The following is a 12,040-nucleotide window of genomic DNA, read 5'->3' on the forward strand; positions in this document are numbered from 1 at the left end:
TACCCCCGCTCGGGCAAGGTGCTCAGGCAAGGGCAAGGCGGTCATTGTAGGGCAACCTGTATGTGCGCCGCTCAGGCCGCTCTGCCTGTGACGCCGTAGGAGATCAGGGTCCTTGCTCCTTTGGAATAAAAGAGCAAATACAATTAATAAAAAAAGGGAAAATTACATATACCTCCCTTGTACTTTGGCCTAATTACACGTTCCTCCCCTTGGGTTTCCCACCTTACATTCGATTCCCCTATAGTTTTCCAAAAATTACTAATTCCTCCCCTGCCGTTAGCATCTGTTTGTTATGTGCTGACATGGCATAGTTAGATTTTTTTTAATACCCAAATTACCCCTTGGCCATTGTGAGATGACCCATTTACCCTTTTGATGAAAATATCAAGGGAAAGGGAGAAAGACACTTCCAATTCCAAACTTTGTCTTCAACCTCTGACCCGTGATCTCTCCGACGACGATACACCAAACCATTTGCCAGTCGTTTGATGATCTGCGGCTAGAGGAGAAAGGCGCGGAGAAGGTATGTATGAAACCCTAATTTCCTCTTTTGATTTCAACCATTTTCGCTTTCAAACTCAATCTTCTTCCTTTGTGACCTAAAATTCTTCCATACACAAGTAGCTATGGCTAATGCTGGTTTGGAGAATGAGATGGGAAGTTAATTCCTCTTCTTCCATATATCGACAACCTTGCCCTAATTCCTCTCCTTCAATCGATTTGAGGTGTACCATACCGACAGCTCACTTGGCCTAATTCCTCTCCTTCAATCGATTTGAGGTATAGCCCTAATTCCTTTGTTATACTTTTGTTGATGTAATACAACCAGAACTTGTGTTTGTAAATCCATACATACATATGAATAACTATGCAATAGGCTGAGGCATAGACCCAAGTTTTACATGCTATAAATCCAAGAATTGTCATCAGATTTATTTGATATTTTGTTTAGCAAAAATCCTTAAGTTTATTAGTCTCTTAATTGTACACTTGGATGCTATTTATTTAGATAATTCTTTTAGCAAGTTTTTAAATATCCATTGACCCATATCATCAATGTTGAATTTTTTTGTTTATGCACAACCCTAGTAATGGATGTAATATGCAATATTGAATTTACTTGGCAAGACAAATGGGCACAGAAGAAGGTTGATCCAGATAGGTATGGCTACCTGGACATGCTCTGTGACATATACAATACAGTGCTTAAAGAAGTCCCTGTGGGTCGTTCAGTGAACTTCAAGATTAACTGTGTAACCCCAAATAGACAAGTGATTGAAGTGAATGATGATTACACAGTGTACAAGATGTTTTCACTATGTAAAAAGTCTGCTTCAGTGAATGTTCATGTCCATAGTCTTGTTGTGAATGAAGAAGTTAATGAGAATTATACAGTCAATGGCTACAGCAACTCAGTAGTGAGCAGAGAAGAAAATGTTGAAGAGAGTGAGGTTTATTCTGTAATTGATAGAGATGTTCCAGTTGTAGGTCATTTTACTCTGCAAAAAGTGGTAAAGCACACTCCTAGAAGAGGGGGTGTGGGTTGTAATTCAAAATGTACATCTCTAGGTACTGGTACAGTTGTTGCACATGCTGCTTCTAATGCTAATGCTAATGCTGGTGAAAGAGAAAGGGATACTAGAAGTTCAGCCATGGGAAAGGCTACTGGAACAACTGCTACTACAAGATCCAGTGACAAATCAATTGGTGAGAAAGCCAAGGCTAATTCTGATGCCTCTGCTAGAGAGAGAGAGAGAGAGTAGTAGCAGATCAGATGCATCTGCAAGCCAAGGCATTTCTAGTAACACCTCACCCATTGCAAAAACTAGAAGCTTGGGCATTGCAACCAGTAGGGAGACACCCATTGGTACAAGAACCAGGGCAACTAGCAAGAGTTATGGAGGATGTGAACCAATAGAAAATGCAACTGATGAAGACAGAACTGATGATGAATGGGTCTATAAAAGTGAGGATGAGAGAGTTGATGTGAGTGATAACAGTGGAAGTGATAGTGAGTATGAAGAAGAAGCTGATGTGCTTGATGTAGAAGGACAGACAAATGAGGATACAGTTATGGATGAGAAGGATGAGTTGTCTGACTATGATCCTGATGAGTCCCATGGATACAAACTTCAAGGTGATGATGGTTTTGATGAAAGACAAAGAATAACTTTAGAGGTTGGTTTGGTGTATGATGATGTGAATCATTTCAGAAAAGTACTGTATGAATATGTGGTTCAAGAGGGTTTCCAGCTTTTAAAACAGAAAAATGAAAAGTCAAGAGTCACAGCAAGATGTGCAGGTAATGGTTGTACTTGGAGAATTCATGCTTCTCCAGATGGTGATGGTAAGGCATATATGATAAAGACTCTTAACCCACAACATACATGTGTCAGAGATTAAAACAAAATCAATGTTTCATACAAGTGGGTTGCTGAGAAACTCTGTGAAGAGCTCAAGGCTGACTCAGGAATGTCAAGAGAAGCCATGTCAGCTATTTTGCTAAAAAGATTTGGACTTCAAGTTTCATATATGACTGAAGAGATTACCAGGTAGACCTCATAAAAACAGGAGGAGGGAACCTGGTGAGGGAGCTCTAGTAGATTTTAGAAAGAGAAGTAGGACTGTGAGATGTGAAAAGTGTAAAGAACTTGGACATAACAAGAGGAGGTGCGAGAGAGCTCTAGTTAAGGAGAAGGGGGCATCTTCTTCTAATACTTCAAGGCCTAGAAAGGTAATTCCATCAAATTTTTACATCTGTTATATGTAGTGTAACTATATTGTAAGCTCATTCTAACTTTGTTTTTGTTTTATGTTTATGAAACAGAAGAAAAGAAATGAGGAAGAAGATGAGGTGCGCATGTCACAGATTGTAACTAGATCACAAGCTTCTACTACTACTACAGCTGAGACTCCACAAGAGAATATTAGATCCCAATTGGCAGTTAAATGGGTAAAACAAAAGGGAACAAGCAACAAAAAGTACCTGAGCAGCTTGGAAACTTTAAAGGGAAGCAAGTGTCAGATGGTGTTGGCTGCAGACTTGGATTTTTTTGGATCTTTTATGAGTGTGATGAACTTGTTTTGTAATATTGACCCAGGTTGTATATGGGTCTTCAAACAATGTCATGTGTTTTGAAGTTTTCGTATTTTGGGGAAGTAGGTTGATTGGAACAATTTAGGGATGTTTGAAAGTTTAAGTGTTGGATGGTTGAATTATGTGGAACATATGTAATGTTGTGTGGTTGATTTGATGTGACTTATTATGGATCCCCATATGGGTTTTATTAGATGTTTACTATTATCCTTGCTTACAGGTTGTAAATTTTGTCCTGTTTTAGAGGAGATGCTATCCATATGATTTTTATTGCATGTTTACATATTATCCTTGCATACAGGTTGTAAATTTTGTCCTGTTTTAGGGGAGATGTTGTCCATTTGGAACTAGGACACTTCACATATGATCAGGTCCATATAGGTTGTAAATTTGTGTCATATTTTAGTGGAGATGCTGCCCATTTGGAACTAGGACAACTTCACATATGATCAAGGTCTATACAGATTGTCAATTTTTCTCATGTTTTAATGGAGATGCTGCCCATTTGGAACTAGGACAACTTTACAGATTATCAGTCCCTTTTACCTACTAAAATATGGAAAATGTTGCCACTTTGAAGATTATAACAAATCATAACACACACAACAGTTAAAAAAAGTTGTTCATTTCATTGCTAAATCGTACTTGATTACAATACTTCATCAACTTATCTTTTACAATTTTTTAACAATAAAGGCTAAACCAACTACAACAACAAAGCAAAATAAAATTTGCCCAACAAGCTCCCCCAACCTAGTCTAACCTCCATCTGCGCTTGTCTAAGCTCCATCTGCCCTAATCTGAGTTTCAAATTGGACATCTCTTCCACCACATCTGGAGAACTGGGGTTTGGTACACTTTGCATCTCTTCATTCAACACCATCTTATCACCAATGATCTCTTCATTATATGGATCACACCAGGAGAAAAACCTGCACTTGTCCTGTTTATTCTTTGCTCCACAAACACAATAAAGTTTGTCCGGATTCTGCTTAGACTCATATATCTTTACTTCTTCTCTAAACCCACAATAACACTTCATGTTTTTGAACTTCAATCCAGGATGGTTGTTGCCATTCACACTGGATGTAGACATTGGCTCTGCAAACAAGAAACTAGATTAGTTGGTATTAGAAAATCTATTAATCTGATCCAAGCTGAGTTTAATTAACATGGATATAAAAGTACAATTTATAAATAAACTGGATCAGCCAAGTCTATTTTGCTAAATCAACATATGGTATTACAATCTACATACATTCAACCCTAATTCGGTTTACAACCTACATACATTCAGCCCTAATTCGTTTGAACATGATTTTGCCCTAATTCGAATTACAATCTACATACATTCTACCCTGATTCGTTTGAAAATGATTTTGCTCTAATTTTTCGAACATAGGGGTGGGATTGAAAGCTATTTCGCTAAATGAGCATATGGTATTACACTATGAGAGGATGAAATGAAAAAAGAAGAAGCAACTAACCTTCGTCGAAGATGGAGATGCTTGGAGGTGACTGTCGCCGGAGTTGCTTGAAGGTTGTTGTCGCCGAAGAAGCTTGGAGGTGGCTGTCGTTGGAGGTGGGTGAAAATGAAACCCTAGTCAATTTTAGAGATGATGAAAAGGGTAGAATTGGAAATGCAATTTTTATTTGTTAGTAAAAGGTAAAATAGTCTTTTTAAACCATTAACTAATAGCACCCTAACACCGTCAGCCATAAGGGGTCAAAATGTAAGGTGGAAAAACCAAGGGAAAGAACATATAATTAGGCCAAAGTATAGGAGAGATATATGTAATTTACCCATAAAAAAAAGATGATAAATGATGAATATCATCCAAAATAGAATTGAGACTTAAAAAAGGAGGCGAAGCATCTTTGTGTTGAAGATAATTCACAATTTAAATTTAAAAAAACAGGAACCGGTAGATGATAATATATACACGTGGCATACCATGGGAGTGTGGCAGCGCGATGGTTGCCAAGACTTTGGAAGTAGAGGATCTGAATGACTGAATCCTCGATCTCAAACACTCCGCTGCAAAGTACTGATGCAATTTTCGGCAGATTCGCTAACGATTGTTCTACTGCTCGCTGGTCGCCGCATGCATCTGGAGTCCCGCTTCAGTAAGGGCTCATCTCCAAAACTTCTGCGCGCTCCTCTCTGCGACCGTCGTCTATAGGACCAATTTCATACCTTGTTCTAATCTCCCTAGGTACGAATGCTCTCTCTCTCTCTCTCTTCCCCTAACGTCCTATGTTCTCCCCTTCTTTATTTCTTCGATAATCAAAGATGTCTTAAGTCTCCAGCTTGACTATTTCGGTTATCGCAGATCTGCTGCTTCTCTGTTGTCTCTATTTGTTTTATATTCTTAACTTCTGAACTTTTAGATCACCTATTAAAGGATCAATATTTCCTATCAAGATAAGTAATTATATTTTTTTGCAATTTCCTGTTTATTAGGTTCACTCTTAAAGCTTGCTGATTTTCTTTTCCTATTTGCTTTGTCTGGATAACATCTGACGTAATTTGTTCTTGTAAGAATTTTTTGTGTCTTAACTACTGATTACTAGAGTGACTACTGTATATGAACTCATACTTTGGTTGAGAAACTGTTATCCATGTACTGAAGTCGTATTTTTATATGAGTTAGGGGTTATGGTGGAGATTGCTGGAGTGTGGCTTGAATTCCAAGCCAATATATATATATCTATATATATATAATCTTACACACAGTGGGATTCTTGTCCATAGATTCTTAGTAATTTACTCTCTCTGCAACCTTAACAAAAGCCCTCAAATGCATTTGCACGTTCTAGAGGGTCAGCAAAAGGAATGCTTACTGTTCTAGAATTCTTTAATTTATTGGATGGCAAGTTGTATTTATTGGGATTTATAAATGAATTTGGTAGGTCAGCAACTGTGCTGTTGTAGCTTGTTCATTATTCTTACAAATTTTCTCATTTTCACGTCCATACTTTACTGATGATTATGTTCTGTGTCTTTAATTCGAGATTTATTGCCCAATTTGATTCTGTACTACATTTTCATTATTGTTACATTGAAAAATAAATGGATTATGGAATTGCATTTCAAGTTTAGCTGAGGTATTTGAAATTTGAGACATTAATATCACATTATACTAGGTTTCCTCTCATGGTTACATTTTCTCTCTCCAGCATCGAACAAATGTTCACGTGCATTTGCACGTGAAAGTTTACCATATGCACAAAAAGGGAGAAAGCCAAGGACGAGCAAGGTTTTGGGATCAGTTGGTCCGTTCTCTTTCGCCAAGGGTATAGAGACGGTGAAAGAATGGCTGCTGCTGCTTCTTCGTCATCCACTTCAGTTGCCGAATACCCAAGATATGAACTTGGAAAGCAGGTGAAATCTGTCACCTGAAACGGGCTTCCTAATTATCTTTCAAAATTTCCGCAGAAGATGGCAATAAAGTGAGAGAAGCTGATGGCATTATTTTATTTTATTTATTTTGTTGGGCTTTTCAGATAAGAAACCATGAGGTTGCAATTGCTGAGTTGAATAACCTCTCTTCCTCTAGGGTAAGTTCTGTTGAATTGAAACCATTTAGATTCATCTTCCAAGTTACTTCCGATTTCTATCTGCTCTTGATTTCAAGTATTCAATATCAGCGGTTGGTAGGTTAAGTTGAAATGAGTGAATCTATGTAGTTCTAATTTTCTCTGCAACTAGCCAATTCCTTTCTGTTCTTGGCTATATTTCTGGGACTTATTCGTTGACATGATCTTAAGTAATTTTTTTTATAGGCATTGATTTCAAAATTTATTGGGACACCATGAAACTCATTAAGCATAAAAGAGCAGTATAGATTCTACTCCTGTCATAGTTCAGTATTTCCGAAAGAAAATTTTGGGGAATTCTACTGAGATTCAGACTGCAAAGTTTGAGATAAATCTGATAACAGAATAAAGAGTTCTAGTAGGCAATAGCAACAGAACTCAGATTGAATAGAACGGGTATTTAAGAATCAGCGTATAGAAGTTGAAGCAAAACAAAACATACTTCAGGTAGTTGTTTCAAGTAGAAGACAACTTGAAACTAGGAGAAAACTGGGGTGTCACTAATTTCAGAAAAGAGTGGAAAACTAACCCGAAAGTTGAGCTAATAAGAACTAAAACTAACCTAAACCAACTAGTAATCAAACTAGCTACTTAATTGATCAATAAAATACTTAAAATAATTCCTACTTCAAATAGGACTCTTAACTTAAACTAACGAATAAAGTAAATCCTGTATTCTTAACTCCTAACCTTATTTTTGCTCCATTAAATTGGTCTCCATTACAATGAAAACCTCTTGGACCAAAACCCAAGGCTTATTTCCATTAAAATAAGCCAATTTTGGTGATTCTGCATAAAAAAAAAAGAGAGCATCCCATTGCACGAGTCTCCTGCTACCGCAGGATCTGGAGGGGCAAGTGTACGCAGCCTTACCCCCTGCTTCGCAGAAGAGGCTGTTTCCAAGTTATGAACCCGGAACCAACAGGTTGCAATAGTGCAACTCAACCGTTGCACTTAGGCTTGCCCACTTTTGTGATTCTGCATCAAGCCATCAAGTAGTTAATTCCTTAGCAAGGGGATTTGCAAATCGATTATTTTTTTAATGTTATCATGCCAAAATGATTGATGGAATTAGAATGTGAGATTGACATATTTTGGTATCCATTCTCTTTAAAAAATTAAAAAGAAAAGGGTAAAAATTACATCTAAGATACCTCATGTCCAAGGTATCTATGTTTAAGGTTCCTAATGTTTAAAAATTTAAGTATGGGGTGCCCTGCCCCAAGAACATGTTAACAAAGGATGATGAAATGACATAAATGCCCTAAGTTTCAAAATTTATAAAAAGTATTCTAATTGGAAGGATATGGTTCCCCATCATGTTTTTACATTTTTTTTCTAAACTCTGATTGGATCATATGACCTTTTGTGTAATATTTTAAATCATGGCAAACATCATGGTAAAGTCTGATTTAAGATCACACAATCCATAGCTTCAAAAAGGTTTTAATTAGGAGGATAGGGTTCAACCATAATGTTTTAGCATTTTTAAATGTTTGGTTTAGATCATAGTTGTCATGGCGTCGCCATGGCGTCCTGGCGCTGGAGAGGGCTGCATGGCGACCTACGCCATGGCGACCCTCTTTGATTTCTTCTTCCTGACTCTCTTTCCCTCTTCGATTTCTTCTTCCTGTCTTCGATTTCTTCTTCCCTCTTCGATTTCTTCTTTCCCTCTTCAATTTCTTTCGATTTCTTCTTCGATTTCTTCTTCCTGTCTTCTTTCCCTCTTCGATTTCTTTCGATTTCTTCTTTCCCTCTTCGATTTCTTCTTCGATTTCTGAATTTTCTTCTTAAAACTTGAGAAACAATAGAGAAAAAATAAAACATGGCTTGAGTATACATCTATTAACACATTAAAAATAGAGAAAATAAAAAATAAAACATGGTCGACATGCTCGCCATGGCAACGCCATGGCGGGCGACATGTCGATATATCGACGTGACACCCCTCCACCGACTTGGATCGCCGTGACGCCGTGACAACTATGGTTTAGATTGCGGCCGTTCAATCAGCATTTTAAATCATGGCAAACACAATGGTCCAACCTGATCTAAGAAAGTTTTGCAATGAAAATTAAAAAGCATAAAAGATGAGAATAGAGAAGGGAAAAAAAAAAAATGAAAAAAAAAACAAAGAAATGGAAGGGCCGAAGGGGGCACAGTGGAGAAGAAAGAAAAGAAGAGAGGTATAGCCATTTAGGTAGCCAGGAACAGGTTTGTAGTTGAACACACACACAACCCCCCCTCCCTCCCGTTACACACGCATACACACAAGAGAAGAGGACAACAAGAGGAGGCGTACTTTCTTTTTTGAACAATGGTTGCAACTGTATTTGGTTGCCTTCCAAGTCTCCAAGCCTCCAACGCCTTCCACTCTTGAGGTCTTGTAGTCTTCTTTCGTTCTTCCTCTACGTATAAAACAAGCAACATGAGTTGTATTTGTAAAACTATCGGTAACATTAATTCTATATTACAAACTTACCCCTTGAAAAGTGTATAACATAAATCCATATTACAAAAATACCCTTACACTATGTAAAACATGAGTACGTTAAATAACATGCATAAGGTGAATCAGGTGATTGCTTTTTGTGCCTTATTCAAATCACACTAGGTGTACAAAAGCACAGTGCCTTGTCAAAGACCTGCACTTGGCTTCAAAGAGAAGCACAACTCATGCACTTCTCTTCAACTCGCCTTGCGCCTGGGGCACTGTTTGTGGGCCGCTCATGACAAAACTGTATGTGCCACCTTACAATAGGGGAAGAAGCCCAACCCAGATAGTTAGCCCATGAATTTCCTTACAGAGAAGGAGGGACATGTTCAGAAAATCCTAACAGGGGGGTTTTTCAATATGGAGACTCTCGAGAATAAGTTGGGATATTGGGGTTTCTTTAGAAATAAGTTGTGATCTTGGAGAGATGATATATGTAGGAGAGTTTATTTGATTTTCCAGATTTAGAACATTTGGGTTAGGAATTATATTTTTCTTTTTATTTTTTTCCCTTTATTTGAATAGGGTAGTCTATTTAAGGTCCTCAAGTAGGGAGGAGAAGATAGTTTCTGGTTTATTGTTTTGTACTCAAAAATGTTTCTTCGTTTTTCTTAATTACCTCTCTTCTATTTTAACATTCTGGTTGCTGCACTGTGTTATTTACAATTGCATTAGTGTTGAATTCTCTATTTTTCTTCTAGTTCTGGTAATATCTTCCTCTCTTTACCTTGTTCCAGATTACAAGAATCCTTCTAATCTGTTGAATAATTGAATCTGCTGTGCCATCTCTGGAATTTACAACAATTATTCTGGTTCCTCTGTTTTGGCTGAAGTAGTTGAAATCTAGTTAAAAAATTCCAGTTTATAGAGCTTATTTTATTCCAATTATATTATATGTATCCTCCTCCTAGAAGCGTGTACAGTATACCGGTCTTGGTAAAGTTCTGTATGGTTTGTTTGAAGATGAACTTGGGGTTTTTTCAGACCTGCTTGCTATAGTACAATCAAAGTAACCTTCACTGAATTTTAATATATTCGCTGGTGTTTGATTGATTTTGGGAAGGGCAAGGGTGCTATTTTCACAAATTTGGTTGATTTTTAGTCTGTTCCGAGTCGATCACAGTGGCAGAGATTGTAAATTGGGGTTTGTTTGTTGAAGTCTTCGTGGACCCATAACCCACAGGAGGATTGGTTCATTACCAACCTGTCCTGTGGTACCACCATTCATCAGATTTTTTAGTCCACCTACCTATCATTACTGGGAATGGATTTTCCACAGAATCCTTTTCCATTGAAGCAAAAGCCATCGATCTGATTGATTCATCTGAGAGAAGACCATTCATACTAAACATGTGAGAGATGTTGATGTAGGACAAAACATGAAGAAAAAGAGGTCAAAAAACTGTTCACGCGAACAGTGCCACTACCCCTTATTTTGCCTTGGTGGAATATTATTAGAAGATCTTTTGGGGCCCAAGACCAGATCATGTGAAGACTTTTTAGAAAGGTCAATTTTGTATATGTGTGGGGATTTAGAAGTTTAGTTTGATTTACAAAGTAGGCTTATGTTTCTATTTTTTAGTTTCTAATTTTGTTCCTTGCGTGTTGGCTGAACTATAAAGCTAGTTTCTATTTTCATTAGGTTCCTATTTTTAGTAGTTTCTATTTTCTTTTAAATTGAGGTGCAAGCATAGCCCTCTATTAATTGTAAGGTTGCTGTAGCCATTCCCCACGATTGACATAGTTGAATGAAAACTTTGCTTGCTGAAAATATGATCTCTTCTCAAGTTATGTGTGGAACTTGAAGGGCTGCAGGAGCCTTGCTGGGAGAACTAAACCCTCCTAATTCTTTACCTTCTATTTTTTATTTTCTTTTTGCAACTATTTTTTGTTTCTCAGGGGTAGAAAAGAGAGACACTTTTCACATTGCCGCATTCCGCATTAGCTGGATTAATTGGATTATCAATTCATATATTACTTTTTTCTTTATTGCAGGCTGTATATCAGAAAAATGGTACTATTTTCTTCCGTACAAGCATCCAGAATGCAATAACAGCTGAGCAAAGTAAAATACCATCCCTCATTCATAGTACATCCTTATTTATAGATTATTTCAATATTTTGGTTTTCTTTCTTAATACATTTTTGATTTTACTGTGCAGGACAACTTGATTTGGCCAAGGCTAACCTGCAAAAGTTGAGTGCAGCTTAGTTTCACCATATAAAACAACATTCATCCAACTCCTTTGTTTTGTTTTTTGTTTGGCTTTGTTTGAAATGGGAATAGTTGCAGACTCGCAGTAGACTCGACAATGCTTAATATCTACTTACTATGACTGGATACATACTTCTAAGTCCATTAACCCCCCACCCATCTCCCAGAGGACCATGGATGTTGGGATTGGGATCAGACTTGCTGGGTTTAAGCCCAGTTGACTCGGCAATTTGACTCCAAGAATTGGTTATAACAGATCCAGGTAAATTGAACTTGACCGGTCATTGCTGGTAAAACCAAACCACACCAGAAGGGTTGGAACAGATCATAGTGGCACTCATGGTACCTCTTGCAATTACCTTTATGGATGATGATTTTCGAAGTACGCTACAGTTAGCTTGTAGCTTCTTTGGCAGTGGCACCAGAGTGGTGATGATAGTGATGATTTGGGCTATTCTGACCATTTGTTTGCAAATAGAGAGAGTAAAGAAGAAAAGGGAGATCTACGATCAGGGAGTAGCAGAAGCGAAGAATGTACTTTTAAAGAAAAGTACTCAATTTAAAGAATGCTTGCTAAGTGGGATCGAAGGCTTAGCTTCCATCTGTTAAGGAATACGGTTTGTTTTCAAATTTT

The 12,040-nt window shown here is 37.5% G+C and overlaps 1 protein-coding gene across 1 annotated transcript; it reads left to right on the forward strand.

Moving 5' to 3' along the window:
* The first annotated feature begins 6,335 nt into the window (after positions 1 to 6,335).
* LOC122646434 lies at positions 6,336 to 11,435 on the forward strand. Its single transcript, XM_043839984.1, has 4 exons — positions 6,336 to 6,482; positions 6,605 to 6,658; positions 11,187 to 11,256; positions 11,354 to 11,435. Exons 1-4 carry the CDS (start codon positions 6,414 to 6,416, stop codon positions 11,401 to 11,403), a joined length of 243 nt encoding a protein of 80 aa, XP_043695919.1. The 5' UTR covers positions 6,336 to 6,413; the 3' UTR covers positions 11,404 to 11,435.
* Positions 11,436 to 12,040: the final 605 nt, after the last annotated feature.

The sequence above is a fragment of the Telopea speciosissima genome, chromosome 11, assembly GCF_018873765.1.
Source record: "Telopea speciosissima isolate NSW1024214 ecotype Mountain lineage chromosome 11, Tspe_v1, whole genome shotgun sequence".
Taxonomy (NCBI): domain Eukaryota; kingdom Viridiplantae; phylum Streptophyta; class Magnoliopsida; order Proteales; family Proteaceae; genus Telopea; species Telopea speciosissima.